This window comes from Oncorhynchus keta, chromosome 9 (genome assembly GCF_023373465.1).
Source record: "Oncorhynchus keta strain PuntledgeMale-10-30-2019 chromosome 9, Oket_V2, whole genome shotgun sequence".
NCBI lineage: Eukaryota > Metazoa > Chordata > Actinopteri > Salmoniformes > Salmonidae > Oncorhynchus > Oncorhynchus keta.
In genome coordinates this window covers 5,444,930-5,467,073 of record NC_068429.1, presented here as the reverse complement: position 1 = coordinate 5,467,073, position 22,144 = coordinate 5,444,930, and the positions used below count along the sequence as shown (strand labels likewise).

Below are 22,144 nucleotides of genomic sequence, written 5' to 3'. Positions count from 1 at the left end.
GGCAACATCCACATCGAGCTAAAGGCTAGAGCTGCCGCTTTCAAGGAGCAGGACACTAATCCGGACACTTAGAAATCCTGCTATTCCCTCAAACGAACCATCAAACAAGCAAAGCGTCAAAACAGGAGTAATATTGAGTCCTATACTACACCAGCTCTGGCGCTGGTCGGATGTGGCAGGGCTTGAAAACTATTATGGACTACAAAGGGAAACCCAGCCGAGATCTGCCCAGTGACGCGAGCCTACCAGACGAGCTAAATGCCTTTTATGCTCGCTTCGAGGCGAGGAACACTGAAGCATGCACGAGAGCACCAGCTGTTCCGGATGACTGTGTGACAATGCTCTCGGTAGCTGATTTGAGCAAGACCTTTAAACAGGTCAACATTCACAAAGCCGCTGGGCCAGATGGATTACCAGGACGTGTACTCTAAGCATGCGCGGACCAACTGGCAAGTCTCTTCACTGACATTTTAAACCTCTCCCTGACCGAGACTGTAATACCTACATGTTTCAAGCAGACCACCATAGTCCCTGTGCCCAAGGAAGCGAAGGTAACCTGCCTAAATGATTACCGCCCCGTAGCACGTCGGTAGCCATGAAGTGCTTTGAAAGGCTGGTCATGGCTCACATCAACAGCATTATCCTGGATACCCTAGACCCACTCCAATTCGCATACCTCCGCAAGAGATCCACAGATATTGTAATCTCAATCGCACTCCACACTGCCCTTTCCCACCTGGAGAAAAGGAACACCCATGTGAGAATGCTGTTCATTGGTGTTGAACACTGAGCTGTAGTCATGGTGCCCTCAAAGCGCATCACTAAGCTAAGGATCCTGGGACTAAACACCTCCCTCTGCAACTGGATCCTGGACTTTTTGACGGGCTGCTATCAGATGGTAAGGGTAAGCAACAACACATCTGCCACGCTGATCCTCAATACGGGGGCCCCTCAGGGGTGTGTACTTTGTCTCCTCCTGTACTCCCTGTTCACTCACGACTGCATGGCCAAACGACTCCAACACCATCATTAAGTTTGCTGACGACACAACAGTGGAAGGCCTGATCAGTGACAATGATGAGACAGCCTATAGGGAGGAGGTCAGAGAACTGGCAGTGTGGTGCCAAGTCAATAACCTGTGTCTCAATGTGAGCAAGACAAAGGAGCTGATCGTGGACTACAGGAAAAGGCGGGCCGAACAGGCCCCCATTAACATCGATGGGGCTGTAGTGGAACGGGTCGAGAGTTTCAAGTTCCTTGGTGTCCACATCAACAACGAACAATCATGGTTCAAACACACCAAGACAGTTGTGAAGAGGGCACGACAAAACCTTTTCCCCCTCAGGAGACTGAAAAGATTTGACATGGGTCCCCAGATCCTCAAAAGGTTCTACAGCTGCACCATCGAGATCATCCTGACCGGTTGCATCACCGCCTGGTATTGCAACTGCTTGGCTTCCAATCGTAAGGCGCTACAGAGAGTAGTGCGTACAGCCCAGTACATCACTGGGGCCAAGCATCCTGCCATCCAGGACCTATATAATAGGCCACCGAACTATTACATTGACCCATCCCCCCCTCAATTTGTTTTGTACACTGCTACTACTCTCTGTTTATTATCTATGCATAGTCACTTCACCCCTACCTACATGTACAAATTACCTCGACTAACCTGTACCCTCGCACACAAACCCGGTACCGGTACCCCCTGTATATAGCCTCCACATTGACTCTGTACCGGTACCCCCTGTATATAGCCTCCACATTGACTCTGTACCGGTACCCCCTGTATATAGCCTCCACATTGACTCTGTACCGGTACCCCCTGTATATAGCCTCCACATTGACTCTGTACCGGTACCCCCTGTATATAGCCTCCACATTGACTCTGTACTGGTACCCCCTGTATATAGCCTCCACATTGACTCTGTACCGGTACCCCCTGTATATAGCCTCCACATTGACTCTGTACCGGTAGCCCCTGTATATAGCCTCCACATTGACTCTGTACTGGTACCCCCTGTATATAGCCTCCACATTGACTCTGTACTGGTACCCCTGTATATAGCCACCACATTGACTCTGTACTGGTAGCCCCTGTATATAGCCTCCACATTGACTCTGTACTGGTACCCCTGTATATAGCCTCCACATTGACTCTGTACTGGTACCCCTGTATATAGCCACCACATTGACTCTGTACTGGTAGCCCCTGTATATAGCCTCCACATTGACTCTGTACTGGTACCCCCTGTATATAGCCTCCACATTGACTCTGTACTGGTACCCCTGTATATAGCCACCACATTGACTCTGTACTGGTACCCCCTGTATATAGCCTCCACATTGACTCTGTACTGGTACCCCTGTATATAGCCTCCACATTGACTCTGTACTGGTACCCCCTGTATATAGCCTCCATATTGACTCTGTATCGGTACCCCCTGTATATAGCCTCCACATTGACTCTGTACTGGTACCCCTGTATATAGCCTCCACATTGACTCTGTACTGGTACCCCTGTATATAGCCTCCACATTGACTCTGTACCGGTACCCCTGTATATAGCCTCCACATTGACTCTGTACTGGTAGCCCCTGTATATAGCCTCCACATTGACTCTGTACTGGTACCCCCTGTATATAGCCTCCACATTGACTCTGTACCGGTACCCCCTGTATATAGCCTCCACATTGACTCTGTACTGGTACCCCTGTATATAGCCTCCACATTGACTCTGTACTGGTACCCCTGTATATAGCCTCCACATTGACTCTGTACTGGTACCCCTGTATATAGCCTCCACATTGACTCTGTACTGGTACACCCTGTATATAGCCTCCACATTGACCCGGTACCGGTACCCCTGTATATAGCCTCCACATTGACTCTGTACCGGTACCCCCTGTATATAGCCTCCACATTGACTCTGTACTGGTACCCCTGTATATAGCCTCCACATTGACTCTGTACTGGTACCCCCTGTATATAGCCTCCACATTGACTCTGTACTGGTACCCCCTGTATATAGCCTCCACATTGACTCTGTACTGGTACCCCCTGTATATAGCCTCCACATTGACTCTGTACCGGTACCCCGTTGTATATAGCCACCACAAACCCGGTACCGGTACCCCCTGTATATAGCCTCCACAATGACTCTGTACCGGTACCCCCTGTATATAGCCTCCACATTGACTCAGTACCGGTACCCCCTGTATATAGCCTCCACATTGACTCTGTACCGGTACCCCCTGTATATAGACTCCACATTGACTCTGTACCGGTACCCCCTGTATATAGACTCCACATTGACTCTGTACCGGTACCCCCTGTATATAGCCTCCACATTGACTCAGTACCGGTACCCCCTGTATATAGACTCCACATTGACTCTGTACCGGTACCCCCTGTATATAGACTCCACATTGACTCAGTACCGGTACCCCCTGTATATAGCCTCCACATTGACTCTGTACCGGTACCCCCTGTATATAGCCTCCACATTGACTCTGTACCGGTACCCCCTGTATATAGCCTCGTTATTGTTTTACTTTTTATTATAATAATTATTTTGAGTTAATTTGGTAAATATTTCCTTAACTCTTCTTGAACTGCACTGTTGGTTAAGGGCTTGTAAGTAAAACATTCCACTGTAAGATTGACACCTCTTGTATTCGGCGCATGTGACAAATAAAGTTTGATTTGATTCACGAGAGCACAAAACGTGTACATTTCTAGACATCTTTGAAAAGCCAAGAGCTTTATTTTTCGTCTTAAAGTGGCAGCGTTGCATTTTGAGACAGCTTATTCAAATCTAAGTAGCCAATAGGCAGAGGGTAGAATAATTTGGCTCATTCTCTGTAATAACAGTATGGGAATAATGCATTTTATTTTGTGAAAGTGGTTTCTTGCATCAAACAACACAACATTTTCAGTTACATCCTTGTCTGAAGGACAAGTGGATAAACAGGTTTAATGTTAAGCCCTGCATGCTGTTTTTCTCCAGAAGTCTGATGGAATGTAGGCCTACACTGAACACCACACACTGGCTGCTACTGTAGGCCGAAAGATAGAACAGCTATTTCCATGTTAAAATATTATGGGATGCCTTTTTTCTCCATTGTTTTTGATGGTAGGCCACTCTGATAGGCCTACTACATTACGATCAAATAGTCACAGCATCCTTACTTGGCCACTGTTAAAACTGTAACTTAAAGCAGGTACAGCCTCAGTGTTCACAGTAAAACTGTAACTTACAAGCAGGTGGTTTCTGTGTTCACAGTAAAACTGTAACTTCAAGCAGGTGGTTTCTGTGTTCACAGTAAAACTAACTTAAAGCAGGTGGTTTCTGTGTTCACAGTAAAACTGTAACTTCAAGCAGGTGGTTTCTGTGTTCACAGTAAAACTGTAACTTAAAGCAGGTGGTTTCTGTGTTCACAGTAAAACTGTAACTTAAAGCAGGTGGTTTCTGTGTTCACAGTAAAACTGTAACTTAAAGCAGGTGGTTTCTGTGTTCACAGTAAAACTGTAACTTAAAGCAGGTGGTTTCTGTGTTCACAGTAAAACTGTAACTTCAAGCAGGTGGTTTCTGTGTTCACAGTAAAACTGTAACTTAAAGCAGGTGGTTTCTGTGTTCACAGTAAAACTGTAACTTAAAGCAGGTGGTTTCTGTGTTCACAGTAAAACTGTAACTTAAAGCAGGTGGTTTCTGTGTTCACAGTAAAACTGTAACTTAAAGCAGGTGGTTTCTGTGTTCACAGTAGATGTGCCCTGGAAGTTGTACAGAATTTTAACAACGTTCGAAGTTTGACTCAGCAGACCTGAAATTTGGTCACTGAAAATTTGAGGGAACTTTGGGTGTCAGAGATCTCTTTTCCTTGGGTGTCGGAGATCTCTTCTCTTTGGGTGTCAGAGATCTCTTCTCTTTGGGTGTCAGAGATCTCTTTCCCTTGGGTGTCGGAGATCTCTTTTCCTTGGGTGTCGGAGATCTCTTTTCCTTGTCTTTGGGTGTCGGAGATCTCTTCTCTTTGGGTGTCAGAGATCTCTTTTCCTTGGGTGTCGGAGATCTCTTTTCCTTGGGTGTCGGAGATCTCTTTCCCTTGTCTTTGGGTGTCGGAGATCTCTTTCCCTTGGGTGTCGGAGATCTCTTTCCCTTGGGTGTCGGAGATCTCTTTCCCTTGGGTGTCGGAGATCTCTTTCCCTTGGGTGTCGGAGATCTCTTTCCCTTGGGTGTCGGAGATCTCTTTCCCTTGGGTGTCGGAGATCTCTTTCCCTTGGGTGTCGGAGATCTCTTTCCCTTGGGTGTCGGAGATCTATTTTCCTTGTCTTTGGGTGTCGGAGATCTCTTTTCCTTGGGTGTCGGAGATCTCTTTCCCTTGGGTGTCGGAGATCTCTTTCCCTTGGGTGTCGGAGATCTCTTTTCCTTATCTTTGGGAGGTGGTGTGGAGCAACCTTACTTTTAATTTTTTATTCAAGAGACATCAAATACCATTATATGCCTTTTTGTTTGTTTTTATTTACAGTGTTTGTCTGAATTACAATAAAAATGCTTGAATGAATTGTTTGAGATGCCTCATCTTGGTGATTTCACTGGCGGACATGGACTACAGCTCATAGACTTCACATCCAAAACGGCACCCTATTCCCTATATAATGCACTACTTTAGACCAGGGCTGGCACCCTATTCCCTATATAGTGCACTACTTTAGACCAGGGCTGGCACCCTATTCCCTATATAGTGCACTACTTTAGATCTCAGACATGTCTTTGGATCCCGAATCAAAGCCCTAACTTCAGGATGGGATACCAGGTCCAAAACAAGTATTGTACTATAAAAAGGGTCCAAAAGCAGTGCACTATGAAAGGGAATATGTTGCCATTTGGGACACATGGTTGTTGGTCGGTGCTGTATTACAGTAGAGCTGACTCTGAGCCGGACCCAGCCAGCAGCCTTGGCAGACAGACAGCGATCACCACAGCAATATGGCCATTCTTCTCCTCTCCTCTCCGCCGTCTCAGTGACTCTCTCCTTTCTTGCCCACAACCTAGTCAAATAAAAACACAAACCGTGTGGAGAAAAAAAGAAAAATGCAAACAATTAAAACTATACGTTTCCATCTAAATTGTTCTTGAGAATTTCATATAAATATATATATTTTTTAAAATTGTGTTTCCAACAAACAGACGTGTTGCAGAATAAAAGCAGTATGTGATGAGGTAGTGCCGACAAAATGAACTTCTCGCTGAAGTTCACACGTACCGAATAACAATAAATAAGCAAATAAAACTGTAACGTTAAATAGCAAATGCGCCTACTGGTCTGGTCGCGGGGCCTACTCTGGTCTGGTCGCGGGGCCTACTCTGGTCTGGTCGCGGGGCCTACTCTGGTCTGGTCGCGGGGCCTACTCTGGTCTGGTCGCGGGGCCTACTCTGGTCTGGTCGCGAGGCCTACTCTGGTCTGGTCGCGGGGCCTACTCTGGTCTGGTCGCGGGGCCTACTCTGGTCTGGTCTGGTCGGGGGCCTACTCTGGTCTGGTCGCGGGCCTACTCTGGTCTGGTCGCGGGGCCTACTCTGGTCTGGTCGCGGGGCCTACTCTGGTCTGGTCGCGGGGCCTACTCTGGTCTGGTCGCGGGGCCTACTCTGGTCTGGTCGCGGGGCCTACTCTGGTCTGGTCGCGGGGCCTACTCTGGTCTGGTCGCGGGGCCTACTCTGGTCTGGTCGCGGGGCCTACTCTGGTCTGGTCGCGGGCCTACTCTGGTCTGGTCGCGGGGCCTACTCTGGTCTGGTCGCGGGGCCTACTCTGGTCTGGTCGCGGGGCCTACTCTGGTCTGGTCGCGGGGCCTACTCTGGTCTGGTCGCGGGGCCTACTCTGGTCTGGTCCCGTGGCCTACTCTGGTCTGGTCGCGGCCTACTCTGGTCTGGTCGCGGGGCCTACTCTGGTCTGGTCGCGGGGCCTACTCTGGTCTGGTCGCGGGGCCTACTCTGGTCTGGTCGCGGGGTCTGGTCTACTCTGGTCTGGTCGCGGGGCCTACTCTGGTCTGGTCGGGCCTACTCTGGTCTGGTCGCGGGGCCTACTCTGGTCTGGTCGCGGGGCCTACTCTGGTCTGGTCGCGGGGCCTACTCTGGTCTGGTCGCGGCCTACTCTGGTCTGGTCCCTACTCTGGTCTGGTCAGTGCAGGGGCCTACTCTGGTCTGGTCGCGGGGCCTACTCTGGTCTGGTCGCGGGCCTACTCTCTGGTCTGGTCTGGTCAAGATCGGGGCCTACTCTGGTCTGGTCGCGGGGCCTACTCTGGTCTGGTCGCGGGCCTACTCTGGTCTTGACGCGGGCCTACTCTGGTCTTGACGCGGGCCTACTCTGGTCTTGACGCGGGCCTACTCTGGTCTTGACGCGGGCCTACTCTGGTCTTGACAGGGGAGCTCCAGACAACAGCTGGCAGATACAGTGCAGGAAGGCTAGTCTACATGATGACATTATGGATAAGAGAGAGAGTGGTTTTATTTGTCAAAACAGCAGTCAAGCATCGATCGTCATGTCACCAGAATAAGACCCTCGATATTTATTGGAAAGGAGCATCAAGATCACTGCACTTTCACCACCCTGTGACGTTTCTAAATTATTTATTCTGTAGACTAATAAACACTGCAATAAACGGCATGGTTTCCCCGAGTCCTAGAGGGAGGACCACACGCCATATCATGGTGTGACTCCAAGTTTACTTCGATATGATGGTTAATTGTATTAATATTTTCACATTTAAAAAAAAAAAAGAGGCATTTCACCACCATTTCTCGCATAATTAATTTTTACAGACACAAAAACATCCACCACGTCGAATGAACAAATGATTTGTCAGTATTTATCAAACCGAAACGACCCGTTTTCATCACAGCCATCGTGATTTTTATTTTATTTTTTATTTACACAGAATGACTTTATTCTCAGAAAAACTATGTGGTTATAGTCACAGTATTTGGATTTATGTTTTATATATATATCATTGCAGATCTCATACAATCTCGACAAGGACATTGTGAACATACTGTAGTAGACAGGTTCCATCTAACGTGGAATACTCCGATACTCAAATCAAATCATGCATGTGCTTCTAGTTCCGACAATGCAGTAATAACCAACAAGTAATCTAGCTAACAATTCCAAAACTACTGTCTTATAGACACAATACTCCGATAGCTGTTGGTAGAAACTACTACCTTATAGACACAATACTCTGATACTCTGTTGGTAGAAACTACTACCTTATAGACACAATACTCCAATACTCTGATGGTAGAAACTACTACCTTATAGACACAATATTCCAATACTCTGATGGTAGAAACTACTACCTTATAGACACAATACTCTGATGGTAGAAACTACTACCTTAGACACAATACTCTGATGGTAGAAACTACTACCTTATAGACACAATACTCCAATACTCTGATGGTAGAAACTACTACCTTATAGACACAATACTCTGATGGTAGAAACTACTACCTTATAGACACAATACTCCGATACTCTGATGGTAGAAACTACTACCTTATAGACACAATACTCTGATGGTAGAAACTACTACCTTATAGACACAATACTCTGATGGTAGAAACTACCACCTTATAGACACAATACTCTGATGGTAGAAACTACTACCTTATAGACACAATACTCCAATACTCTGATGGTAGAAACTACTACCTTATAGACACAATACTCTGACGGTAGAAACTACTACCTTATAGACACAATACTCTGATACTCTGATGGTAGAAACTACTACCTTAGACACAATACTCTGATGGTAGAAACTACTACCTTAGACACAATACTCTGATGGTAGAAACTACTACCTTATAGACACAATACTCCGATACTCTGATGGTAGAAACTACTACCTTATAGACACAATACTCCAATACTCTGATGGTAGAAACTACTACCTTATAGACACAATACTCCAATACTCTGATGGTAGAAACTACTACCTTATAGACACAATACTCTGATGGTAGAAACTACTACCTTATAGACACAATACTCTGATGGGAGAAACTACTACCTTATAGACACAATACTCTGATACTCTGATGGTAGAAACTACTACCTTAGACACAATACTCCAATACTCTGATGGTAGAAACTACTACCTTATAGACACAATACTCCAATACTCTGATGGTAGAAACTACTACCTTATAGACACAATACTCTGATGGTAGAAACTACTACCTTATAGACAATACTCTGATGGTAGAAACTACTACCTTATAGACACAATACTCTGATGGTAGAAACTACCACCTTATAGACACAATACTCTGATGGTAGAAACTACTACCTTATAGACACAATACTCCGATGGTAGAAACTACTACCTTATAGACACAATACTCCGATGGTAGAAACTACTACCTTATAGACACAATACTCCGATGGTAGAAACTACTACCTTATAGACACAATACTCCGATGGTAGAAACTACTACCTTATAGACACAATACTCCGATGGTAGAAACTACTACCTTATAGACACAATACTCCGATGGTAGAAACTACTACCTTAGACACAATACTCTGATACTCTGATGGTAGAAACTACTACCTTATAGACACAATACTCTGATGGTAGAAACTACTACCTTATAGACACAATACTCTGATGGTAGAAACTACTACCTTATAGACACAATACTCTGATGGTAGAAACTACTACCTTACAGACACAATACTCCAATACTCTAATACTCCGATGGTAGAAACTACTACCTTAGACACAATACTCTGATACTCTGTTGGTAGAAATGCCAGATCTTACCCGTTTGAAGTCATTCATGTTTGTTGCTTGTACAGGGGTCCCAATAAAAGTAAGGTAATTGATTTTAGTCGTCTCTTCATCCCCCTGATTGTTCTTCACAAACATCTGTTAGAACAAAACGGAAGAACCACAGATTATATCATTACAAGGGGGACACAACCAGTAGAAACTAAAGGATTTCAATTCACGCAGGTTTAGTTGGAACCTAAATTGCAAATCAAGAAGTCTTGAAACTCACCATATGCAATAAGAGAGATTTCTTTACATCACAGCTAGAGCGTAATAAACTGCAGTTGAACAGGAGAGTACCACGTTTTGCCACTAGATGGCAGCATTGTCCTATATTTACATAACTAATTACACCTGGGCAACATCTCAAGTTAAATGTGGCTTTCTCCCTCTCCTCCATCAAAAACAGAGTTAAAAGGAGTTTCCTGAAATGCTATATAAACTATATATATATATATATATATATATATATATAAAACATTTTTATTCATCTGTTATTTAAGAAGAGAACATCTCTTTTTCAAGTGAGCCCTGTCCAAGAAAGTGGTGCTCAAAAAAACACTGCTCAAAAAAAGAAAGATCTAGGATGTGTTATTTTAGTGTTCCCTTTATTTTTTTTGAGCAGTGTATATATTAGTTACACTGGAGACAACATAACAATAAATTATATTGAAGTAGTTCTCTGGTCCTTCTGTAGCTCAGTTGGTAGAGCATGGCGCTTGTAACGCCAGGGTAGTGGGTTCGATTCCCGGGACCACCCATACGTAGAATGTATGCACACATGACTGTAAGTCGCTTTGGATAAAAGCGTCTGCTAAATGGCATATATTATTATATTATATTAAGTAGTCAGTTCTCTTTATGAAGTAGTCAGTTCTCTTTATGAAGTAGTCAGTTCTCTTCATGAAGTAGTCAGTTCTCTTCATGAAGTAGTCAGTTCTCTTCATGAAGTAGTCAGTTCTCTTCATGAAGTAGTCAGTTCTCTTCATGAAGTAGTCAGTTCTCTTCATGAAGTAGTCAGTTCTCTTCATGAAGTAGTCAGTTCTCTTCATGAACGAGCAGCGCATCGACCTTTTCCCATCGTTTAAAAAGTACATCACAGAGTAACACCTCCCAAAACAGTTTGCTACTTACCGTGACGCTCTGAACGTTCTGGAACTTCACGTATCTCAGCGGAATCAACCCGTCGTCCTTGAAGTCCTCCTCGGCCAGGTCCAGGGTCTGGGTGGCCTCGCTCCGCTCAGCATCGTCAAAGTCCATGGAGCGAGGAAGGTTAATGAAGATCTTCACACACTTTGGTGCCTGGGCTGTTGGGAGGGACAAACGGGACGGATGAGACAACAAGGCAACCCAAGCTGGCACGGGGAAACTCAACACGACACATGACTGTGATCGGTCCAATAAGAACGCCAACATCTACTCAATGGGCAAAGGACGATATTTCAAAGACTTTTCCTGAATAAAATTAGACTAGTACGGGTGTTTAACTAGGGGAAACTGAGAAACGTGTAGGAAACACCCGGGGAGAGTAAGGACTCACCGAAGTCAGAGGTCTGCAGCTTCATGGAGTACAGCTTGACAGGTTGGTTAAAGGCCATCGTAACGAGGAGCTGAAGGGGGTGAACATATGGGTTAACTGAGGAGTGTAAACTAGACACTGACACCTAAATCTACTAAGATGGTTTAGCCTGCAGGTTGGCCTGAGGTAACACCAGTCAGGAAGAAGGTTTAGCCTGCAGGTTGGTCTGAGGTAACAGATGGTAACACCAGACAGGAAGAAGGTTTAGCCTGCAGGTTGGCCTGAGGTAACAGATGGTAACACCAGACAGGAAGAAGGTTTAGCCTGCAGGTTGGTCTGAGGTAACAGATGGTAACACCAGTCAGGAAGAAGGTTTAGCCTTCAGGTTGGTCTGAGGTAACAGATGGTAACACCAGTCAGGAAGAAGGTTTAGCCTGCAGGTTGGCCTGAGGTAACAGATGGTAACACCAGTCAGGAAGAAGGTTTAGCCTGCAGGTTGGTCTGAGGTAACAGATGGTAACACCAGTCAGGAAGAAGGTTTAGCCTTCAGGTTGGTCTGAGGTAACAGATGGTAACACCAGACAGGAAGAAGGTTTAGCCTGCAGGTTGGTCTGAGGTAACAGATGGTAACACCAGACAGGAAGAAGGTTTAGCCTGCAGGTTGGTCTGAGGTAACAGATGGTAACACCAGTCAGGAAGAAGGTTTAGCCTGCAGGTTGGTCTGAGGTAACACCAGTCAGGAAGAAGGTTTAGCCTGCAGGTTGGTCTGAGGTAACAGATGGTAACACCAGTCAGGAAGAAGGTTTAGCCTGCAGGTTGGTCTGAGGTAACAGATGGTAACACCAGTCAGGAAGAAGGTTTAGCCTGCAGGTTGGCCTGAGGTAACAGATGGTAACACCAGTCAGGAAGAAGGTTTATCCTGCAGGTTGGTCTGAGGTAACAGATGGTAACACCAGTCAGGAAGAAGGTTTAGCCTGCAGGTTGGTCTGAGGTAACAGATGGTAACACCAGTCAGGAAGAAGGTTTAGCCTGCAGGTTGGTCTGAGGTAACAGATGGTAACACCAGTCAGGAAGAAGGTTTAGCCTGCAGGTTGGTCTGAGGTAACAGATGGTAACACCAGTCAGGAAGAAGGTTTAGCCTGCAGGTTGGCCTGAGGTAACACCAGTCAGGAAGAAGGTTTAGCCTGCAGGTTGGCCTGAGGTAACACCAGTCAGGAAGAAGGTTTAGCCTGCAGGTTGGCCTGAGGTAACAGATGGTAACACCAGTCAGGAAGAAGGTTTAGCCTGCAGGTTGGTCTGAGGTAACAGATGGTAACACCAGTCAGGAAGAAGGTTTAGCCTGCAGGTTGGCCTGAGGTAACACCAGTCAGGAAGAAGGTTTAGCCTGCAGGTTGGTCTGAGGTAACAGATGGTAACACCAGTCAGGAAGAAGATTTAGCCTGCAGGTTGGCCTGAGGTAACAGATGGTAACACCAGTCAGGAAGAAGGTTTAGCCTGCAGGTTGGTCTGAGGTAACAGATGGTAACACCAGTCAGGAAGAAGGTTTAGCCTGCAGGTTGGTCTGAGGTAACAGATGGTAACACCAGTCAGGAAGACGGTTTAGCCTGCAGCTTGGCCTGAGGTAACAGAAGGTAACCCCAGTCAGGAGAAGCATACATATGAAAAAGTAACCAACAGACAAGACATTGTTTTTCACCAGGTGAGTGATATTTTTATCCTTGTAAATATAGAAAAATGACAACAGATGCCAGTTCTCAGCTGTAAAGTCTACTAGAAAGTAGCCACACTGAGGTGAACAATTTCAGCACATTCAGACGGCTCTGAACTAACGAAGGAGACGCTGGCGGCGATCTATCCTCAGCGACTCACCTGCTCATCGCAGTCGGACTCCAGGTAGGTGGTGTCCTTGACTAAGCAGTTGTCAAAGCCGCTCTCGTCGCTCTCGTTTAGGCACTCGCAGCCGGCTTTGTTCACAAACGGCATCAGGTCCATCTGAACACACAGAATCAAAATTATTCAGACAAGGCAAGGCCGTGTTAAGTCCACATTACAAGGCCGTGTTAAGTCCACATTACAAGGCCGTGTTAAGGCCATGTTAAGTCCACATTACAAGGCCGTGTTAAGTCCACATTACAAGGCCGTGTTAAGTCCACATTACAAGGCCGTGTTAAGTCCACATTACAAGGCCGTGTTAAGGCCATGTTAAGTCCACATTACAAGGCCGTGTTAAGGCCACATGACAAGGCCATGTTAAGTCCACATGACAAGGCCATGTTAAGTCCACATTACAAGGCCATGTTAAGTCCACATTACAAGGCCATGTTAAGGCCATGTTAAGTCCACATTACAAGGCCGTGTTAAGGCCATGTTAAGTCCACATTACAAGGCCGTGTTAAGGCCGTGTTAAGTCCACATTACAAGGCCGTGTTAAGTCCACATTACAAGGCCGTGTTAAGTCCACATTACAAGGCCGTGTTAAGTCCACATTACAAGGCCGTGTTAAGTCCACATTACAAGGCCGTGTTAAGTCCACATTACAAGGCCGTGTTAAGGCCACATTACAAGGCCGTGTTAAGGCCACATTACAAGGCCGTGTTAAGGCCACATTACAAGGCCGTGTTAAGGCCACATTACAAGGCCGTGTTAAGGCCACATTACAAGGCCGTGTTAAGGCCACATTACAAGGCCGTGTTAAGGCCACATTACAAGGCCGTGTTAAGGCCACATTACAAGGCCGTGTTAAGGCCACATTACAAGGCCGTGTTAAGTTCACATTACAAGGCCGTGTTAAGTTCACATTACAAGGCCGTGTTAAGTTCACATTACAAGGCCGTGTTAAGTTCACATTACAAGGCCGTGTTAAGGCCACATTACAAGGCCGTGTTAAGGCCACATTACAAGGCCGTGTTAAGGCCACATTACAAGGCCGTGTTAAGTCCACATTACAAGGCCGTGTTAAGTCCACATTACAAGGCCGTGTTAAGTCCACATTACAAGGCCGTGTTAAGTCCACATTACAAGGCCGTGTTAAGTCCACATTACAAGGCCGTGTTAAGTCCACATTACAAGGCCGTGTTAAGTCCACATTACAAGGCCGTGTTAAGTCCACATTACAAGGCCGTGTTAAGGCCACATTACAAGGCCGTGTTAAGGCCACAATACAAGGCCGTGTTAAGGCCACATTACAAGGCCGTGTTAAGGCCACATTACAAGGCCGTGTTAAGGCCACATTACAAGGCCGTGTTAAGGCCACATTACAAGGCCGTGTTAAGGCCACATTACAAGGCCGTGTTAAGGCCACATTACAAGGCCGTGTTAAGGCCACATTACAAGGCCGTGTTAAGGCCACAGCCACATTACAAACACAAGAGCAGCTTCACAGCGTGCAGCAGCACCGCCTGAAATGTTGACTTTGCTTTAGAGAAACAGAGTATCCTTTTGTAGTGGACGGTTAGCTCTGCTTCTGTCTCTTCTGAGATGTTTAGATTTGAGTCCTTTAGAAGATGTTCTTATCCAGAGCGACTGACAGTTTTTTAAGAGAATTCATCTTAAAAAAGATAGACATGTGGTTGTCCCACCTAGCTAAATCAGAGTGATTAGAGTCCGGACGATACCAGAATCTCAATGTCTTTTTTTTTTACTGGCAAAAAAAAATGAAAACACAAAACAGACCAAACTCTTTAGTCCTTTAAAAAACCTGCTGTATGTAAAATATTGTGCTATCGCTTGGTTAAATAAATAAATATATAACTATCTCTGACAACCTAGTGACGTTTGTTTCCAACACGGTATTCTCCTAAAGATGTGAAATCTGTTTTGTACAGCGATACTGGTATAATCCCAGCTCTACTAGAAACGACACGTTTCCTCAATAAAGTAACTATCAGCAAAGTCAGAGCTAGTCAGAGGCCTGTCCCGAGGCCTGTCCCAAAGTACTGCCATACTTGGACCCAGAATTGGCTTGGCTTGGTCAGTCGTATTCACAGAACTTCTGCAGTGCGCTGTGGTACGGTCCAGGAGCTTCTGCGTTTGGCGTCCCGTCTCAGGAAGAACGGGGAAAGGAACCCGCTCTGTTATGGGACAATTCCACTGGAAACAGACTGATGCCAAAACTAATCACCAAGCCGACTGGGTGAAATAGTCTGTCGATGTTCAGACACCAAAACCTCATTTCTACTGTGAGTCGCTATCGATAAGAGCGTCTGCTAAGTGAATAAATTGTAACTTATTATATGAACATTCGGAGTCTCGGCATCATTATTTTACCGTGAAATTGCCCCCCTTATACACTGAGTATACTAAGCATTAGGAACACATTCCTGATATTGAGTTCAACCCCCCCTTCCCCTCCCTTTGCCCTCAGAACAGCCTTAAGTCTGGGCGTGGACTCTACAAGGTGTCGAAAGAGTTCCACAGGGATGCTGGCCCATGTTGACTACAAAGCGTTCCACAGGGATGCTGGCCCATGTTGACTCCAATGCTTCCCACAGTTGTGTCAAGTTGACTGGATGTCCTTCAGGTGGTGGACCATTCTTGATACACACGGGAAACTGTTGAGCGTGAAAAACCCAGCAGCGTTGCAGTTCTTGACACAAACCGGTGTGCCTGGGAGCCTACTACCATAACCTGTTCAAAGGGCACTTAAAACATTTTATCTTGTCCATTCACCCTCTGAATGGCACATATACACGATCCATGTCTCAATTTGGTATTTTATTAGGATCCCCATTAGTTGTTGCAGTAGCAGCAGCTAGTCTTCCTGGGTTCCACACAAAACAGGAAATATAATACAGAATGACATTATGCAGAACATCAATAGACAAGAACAGATCTAAGACAGAACGACATGCATTGTTTTTTTAAAGGCACACGTAGCCTACAGACCAATGTTTACACACAAATTATCTAGGTCACATGGGGGAGAAGTGTTCTTTTATCTGTTTTTTGAAACCAAGTTTGCTGTTTATTTGAGCAATATGAGATGGCAGGAAGTTCCATGCAATAATGGCTCTATTTAATACAAGCTGACAAGGTAAAAAATCTGCCCCTGGTCCTCGATGGGATAATTTCTTTGGACTGAAAAGCTCAGTTCTGGTGACTTTTTAAAAAGTACATTCTACTCTAAAAACGAATTGAGAAAAAAAGTATAGAAAATATCATTTCCACCTCCAGTAATGAGCCCAAAAACATACTGGTTTAAAAAAAAAAAATGTTACAATAATTTTCTTAAAATATTGGATCACATAGCCTACGGTCTTATATGATTAGATGTGCTATTAGCAATTAGCATTATTACCTGTAGCCCAACTGATGAAGCATAGTGGCTATAAAATGTACATAGGCTGAAGCATTGGGGCTTGTCCATCTGCATTCACCCTATTGGACACAGCATCCTGACTGTTATTAAAGCTGCAATATGTGTCGTTTTGTTGTGGGATCTTGACCAAATTCACATAGAAACGTGAGTTATAGATCTGTCACTCTCATTGAAAGCAAGTCTAAGAAGCGTTATGTATACCTGTTCTATATGCACTATTTCTATGCTTCTCGTCCTAAAGCCAGTTCGTCAAATTTCTGCCCTGCTCGAGCCCCCCGGTCAACTGTAAGTGTTATTGACTGTACATTTGTTTATCCTACCTGTAACTCTGTGTTGTGTTTTGTGACGCACTGCTTTGCTTTATCTTGACCAGAGGTCGCAGTTGTAAATGAGAACTTGTTCTCAACTGGCTTACCTGGTAAAATAAAGGTGAAATAAATTAAAATAAAAAAAATAAAAAAATAGGAGCAACAGCTCAGCCACGAAGTAGTAGGCCACAGAAGCTCACAGAACGCAACCGACGAGCTTCTTAGACTTGCTTTCAATGAGAATGACAGATCTATAAAACACACATTTCTATGTGAATTTGGTCGGGTCGCCCCCCCCCAATAAAAGGGTACACATATTTAAAGCCTAAAATGTTAACCTAAGACGTCAGATCAAGAAACACAAGTTCAAACACATTTTTTATCTGATCAAATTATTAGATGGCCTGCAAAAATGGTTTTTCAATTTTAAAAAGCACAGAAAGAAATTCTATATTGTTCCTTCACAGGAATTGTTTTATTTATTTTAATTTTACCTTTATTTAAACAGGCAAGTCAGTTAAGAACATATTCTTATTTTCAATGACGGCCTGGGAACAGTGGGTTAACTACCTGTTCAGGGGCAGAACGAACGATTTGAACTCGCAACCTTCCGGTTACTAGTCCAACGCTCTAACCACTAGGCTACGCTGCCAGAGAATGTTTTTGTAATATATCTACAGATCATCTCTGTCTGGAGCACAAAAAGCAGCAGTAACAGAATGCGGATCAGGGAGCCAAATGAAACAGCTCTTTCAAAGACGTGATTCAGGTTCCTGACGTTCACCAAAAAAAAAAAAAAGAGCCTTTAGTAGTGCACAAATTGCCAGCAATGTTGCCTCTAAGCCATTCTTGAAACTCTGGTTGTCATTGTATTTGTAAGATGATCCCAGAATTGGAGGAGTAGAGAAATAAACGTTGTAGAAATGGGAAACTGGGATGCCCCCCTCCAAAACTGATTTCAAAAGAGTTTTTCCCGTAATTGCATTAACAATTGTTGTACATTGACTGCTGGTGAGAACACATGTCTACCACGCTATGGGTCTCACAACTTGAATGTGCGTGGAGAGGAATATTTAAGAGTATATTATTTACCTTGCATTGAACACAACAACAAGCCAACTAGGTAAATAAATTAACTATTTTACTACGAGGTTGTCTGATTTTGTTATTTTGCTATTTTGTTATAAAAATAGTAGCACTTGCAAGTAATCCATCCACCTGACAGGTGTGGGATATCAAGAAGCTGATTAAAACAGCATGATTATTACACAGGTGCACCTTGTGCTGGGAAGAAGGCCACTAAATGTGCAACTTTGTCACACAACACAATGCCACAGATGTCTCAAGTTGAGAGAGAGTGCAATTGGCATGCTGACTATATGAATGAGCTGTTGTCAGATAACTGAATGTTAATTTCTCTACGTTAAACCTCCAACGTTGTTTTAGAGAACATGGCAGTACGTCCAACCAGTCTCACAACTGCAGACCATGTGTAACCATGCCAACCCGGGACCTCCACATCCAGCTTCTTCACCTGATCGTCTGAGACCAGCCACCTGGACAGCTGATGAAACTGAGGAGTATTTATGTCTGTAGTAATAAAGCCCTTTTCTGGGGAAAAACTCATTCTGATTGGCTGGTCCAGGCTACCCAGAGGGCGGGCCTGGCTCCCAAGTGGATGGGTCTATGCCCTATCAGTCCCACCCATGGAACCACCACGGACGGGCCAGTCATGCGAAATCCATAGATTATGGCCTAATGAATTTATTTCAATTGATTGAGTTCCTTATATGAACTGTAACTCAGTGAAATTGTTGCATGTCGCATTTATATTGTTGTTCAGTATACTTTGCCATTTTTTTTATTTTTTTACTTTAGTTTATTTGGTATATATTTTCGTAACTCTTCTTGAACTACACTGTTGGTTAAGGGCTTGTAAGTAAAGCATTTCACAGTAAGGTTCTACACTTGTTGTATTCGGCGCATGTGACTAAAAGTTTGATTTGATCAATTCATCATATACTCACATATCCCTTAGGAATGTCTGAGAGATACCAATTCATCATATACTCACATATCCCCTGGGAATGTCTGACTGATATCAATTCATCATATCACTCACATATCCCCTGGGAATGTCTGAGTGATACCAATTCATCATATACTCACATATCCCCTGGGAATGTCTGAGTGATACCAATTCATCATATACTCACATATCCCCTGGGAATGTCTTGAGTGATATCAATTCATCATATACTCACATATCCCCTTGGGAATGTCTGAGTGATATCAATTCATCATATACTCACATATCCCCTGGGAATGTCCGAGTGATACCAATTCATCATATACTCACATATCCCCTGGGAATGTCTGAGTCCTCGTTGCTTCCAGGGTCGTTTTCTACATGCTGCTTGATCTTCTCCTCTAGTCCTGAGGCATCTGCGCCCTGATACAGGTCGACGCGCACTTTGTTACGGAAAAACAAAAACGTTGGCGTGGCAGAGATGTTGTTGGCGGCAGCCGTTGCCTGAGAGAGAGAGAGATGGACATTGAAGTAACATGCCTAACCCCACACACACATGCCTAACCCCACACACACATGCCTAACCCCACACACACATGCCTAACCCCACACACACACACTAGATTTCTTCATCTGTATTGATCAATGAATGACATGAGGTTGACATGTTAGTTTTTTACAGCGTCTCCTATGACAACAACAACAACAACAACATAATGGAGTACCTGGTGTTTTGATTATGATACGGTAGGATGTATTTTTAAAACTGTTTACGCAAAAATAACCTCACCTGACAGACGTGTACATCGACTTCAAGGAAAACCACGTGTGGGTACTTGTTACTCAACATGTTGACAGCGGGGGATATTCTGACACAGGGTCGACACCTGGGGAGAGAAGGAGTTTATTAAGGAAGCTGGTATTGTCGCGACTTCTGTTGTTGTTGTTATTTTTGACGTTTAGCGATCATCAAAACGGGCCGTTTATGAACCAAACTAGAACTAAAAAGTTGTAAGCCATACACGTGGATTAACTAAAGACAAAATAGTAGTTAGGTACGTGTTCTTCACCCCGGGCCGGGGTGTATTCCTTCAGGCTTTTTTTGTTGCAAAACGTTTCTTAAACGGAAACAAACAAAACGTGCCTACCTGGGGTGTATTCATTATGTTTTGTTCGGTTTACCGGAAACAAACAGAACAATAAGTGGAGGGGCCTACATGATTTTGTCCAATAGAAACTCTTGTTTTTTCCGTTTGGAGTAAAACGGTGTCTGTTGCACGTTTTGGAACAGAGGATTCCCCCCCCAGAATGTGCGTGAATGAATACACCCCTGAATTTGTCCAATATAAACTATCGTTTCAGTTTGTAACTGTTTTGGCGGAATGAATACACCCCGCTAGTTAAAAGATGTGTCCCCCCTTTCACTGGGAAATTCATTGTAGATGCCTATCACAACCAACAGATAACTGGCACTGTTGTACCACAAACTATACAGAAAACATTTCACTCTATTGCTAAGTAATTGTCCGACTACTGGGTTGCCAAGTACCGCAGCTACTCTGTGGAGTTAGGCTAAGATAGCATGTTTAAGCTGTCTGATATTGCTAAGTCATAGCTGGCTAAAGCTAACCACCGTTAGCTAGTTAGCCAACGTTGGCGTAGCTAACAGCGTGGTGTTGTCCCGAGTTATTTTCTCACGCTTTTGAGTAGATTCTTTGAAAGTATTCCCGATACACTACGAAAACCCGAAACCAGTTGACCTCCTAGGTAATTATACATTTGCCAATGCAATTGGATCACACACTTCAGTTTAGATCCGGTCTAGCATGCTAGCCAAGGCCTGGGAATATATTTTGAACCTTACCCTGCCATTGTGAACTTCACTACGGCAAGTCTCGAACCGGCGGCTGTTAACTCAGGTTGAAATTCTGAATCATTCCCGATTACTTTTACCCCGACCATTTTTACAGAATACAACTGTCGATGTAGTATTTTATTTACGTCCGATTATAATAGAAAACAGTGTCCAAAACTCAACTCCTCTCTCGAATCAAAAACACTTTTCCCGAGTTCCTTGACGAAAGTTGGCCAGTAACCAATGAAAACCAAGCAGGGTGTGGTCAACTTGACTCCACAGCTCAAATAAGTACTGATCCAAGGTCGGATTTAAAAACCTTAAAGGGTAGTTTAACGATGACATATTTTTACATTCCATCTGACCCAGAGACACATTGAATATCGACACAACATTTAGAGAAAACATTCAGATAGAATGTCCCACACGAGACTTGTCATTCAAAAATGAACGGATTATAATGGATTTTTAATTTTAATTTTTGTTATTTATTTGATATTATTATTATTATTATTATTTTTTTTGTTATTTCATAGTCTCTCAGTCAACACAGCCAGCTGAGCAACTGTATTTCTTAATAATAATAATAATAATATATTTCTTCCTTAGCTTAAAAGCTAAGCTGCAACAACACATCTCTACAGTGGCTTTTGATAACTGTCCAAGATGAAGGTGTCAAAAATACTAATTTCACTTGTATTTTTAACAAATGTTTTCGTGAATTTGAGAGCAATGGGTAAGTAGACATAGCCAACTAGCTAACTTTCTGTCATAAAAAAATAAAAATAAAAAACTGTAATGATGTCTTTGAGAGACAAGTGTTTATTTTTGCACAAATATTGATGTTTTTTTAACTACATAAAAAAATGGATGAAGCGCAGTCATATTCAGTTCCTGATTGGTCAACAAGTTTATTTTTGACGTGTGAAATAGTGTTAGTGTTGAGGTGAATCTTTGTTTCTATGTTTGGGTCTTTGCAAAGACAAAGCTAACATTAGCTTTACCATGTCAACGCATTCTTATTCTATTCTAACAGATCCTCCGAAAACAACCGACTCCAAAGACTCAGGTGGTAAGTTGACTTTTGACTCTGGCGAGTTAGCTATTTTAGTGGAGGCTGGTGGGAGGAACAATAGGAATAGCTGGAATGGAATCAATGGAACGGAGTCAAGCAATTGGTTTCCATGTGTTTGATCTATTTGATTCCATTCCAACCAATAATGAGCCTGTCCTCCTATAGCACCTCCCACCACCCTCCACTTGATAGCTATGTATTTTGACCAT

At 44.0% G+C, this 22,144-nt stretch overlaps 1 protein-coding gene and 2 long non-coding RNA genes across 6 annotated transcripts; 1 reads left to right on the top strand and 2 right to left on the bottom strand.

Moving 5' to 3' along the window:
* The first annotated feature begins 4,155 nt into the window (after positions 1-4,155).
* LOC127931661 (uncharacterized) lies at positions 4,156-4,734 on the top strand. 4 transcript variants are annotated; one of them, XR_008142243.1, is made up of 4 exons: positions 4,156-4,266; positions 4,307-4,344; positions 4,385-4,544; positions 4,585-4,734. It is a non-coding gene; the product is annotated as an uncharacterized LOC127931661 (long non-coding RNA). The 4 variants fall into 4 exon arrangements; XR_008142244.1 differs by lacking the exon at positions 4,307-4,344 and having other exon boundaries at positions 4,261-4,306; positions 4,425-4,544; XR_008142242.1 differs by having other exon boundaries at positions 4,261-4,344; positions 4,425-4,544.
* Positions 4,735-8,318: 3,584 nt separating this feature from the next.
* On the bottom strand, positions 8,319-9,763 carry LOC127931660 (uncharacterized). Its single transcript, XR_008142240.1, has 3 exons — positions 9,309-9,763; positions 8,743-9,236; positions 8,319-8,660 (listed from the first exon to the last, which is right to left on the bottom strand). It is a non-coding gene; the product is annotated as an uncharacterized LOC127931660 (long non-coding RNA).
* Positions 9,764-9,774: 11 nt separating this feature from the next.
* LOC118374677 (thioredoxin-like protein 1) lies at positions 9,775-21,093 on the bottom strand. The gene is made up of 7 exons (XM_052524919.1): positions 20,870-21,093; positions 19,796-19,892; positions 19,336-19,509; positions 13,221-13,343; positions 11,373-11,442; positions 10,967-11,139; positions 9,775-9,928 (listed from the first exon to the last, which is right to left on the bottom strand). The coding sequence occupies exons 1-7, from the start codon at positions 20,965-20,967 to the stop codon at positions 9,776-9,778; spliced, it is 888 nt and encodes a 295-aa protein (XP_052380879.1). The 5' UTR covers positions 20,968-21,093; the 3' UTR covers position 9,775.
* Positions 21,094-22,144: the final 1,051 nt, after the last annotated feature.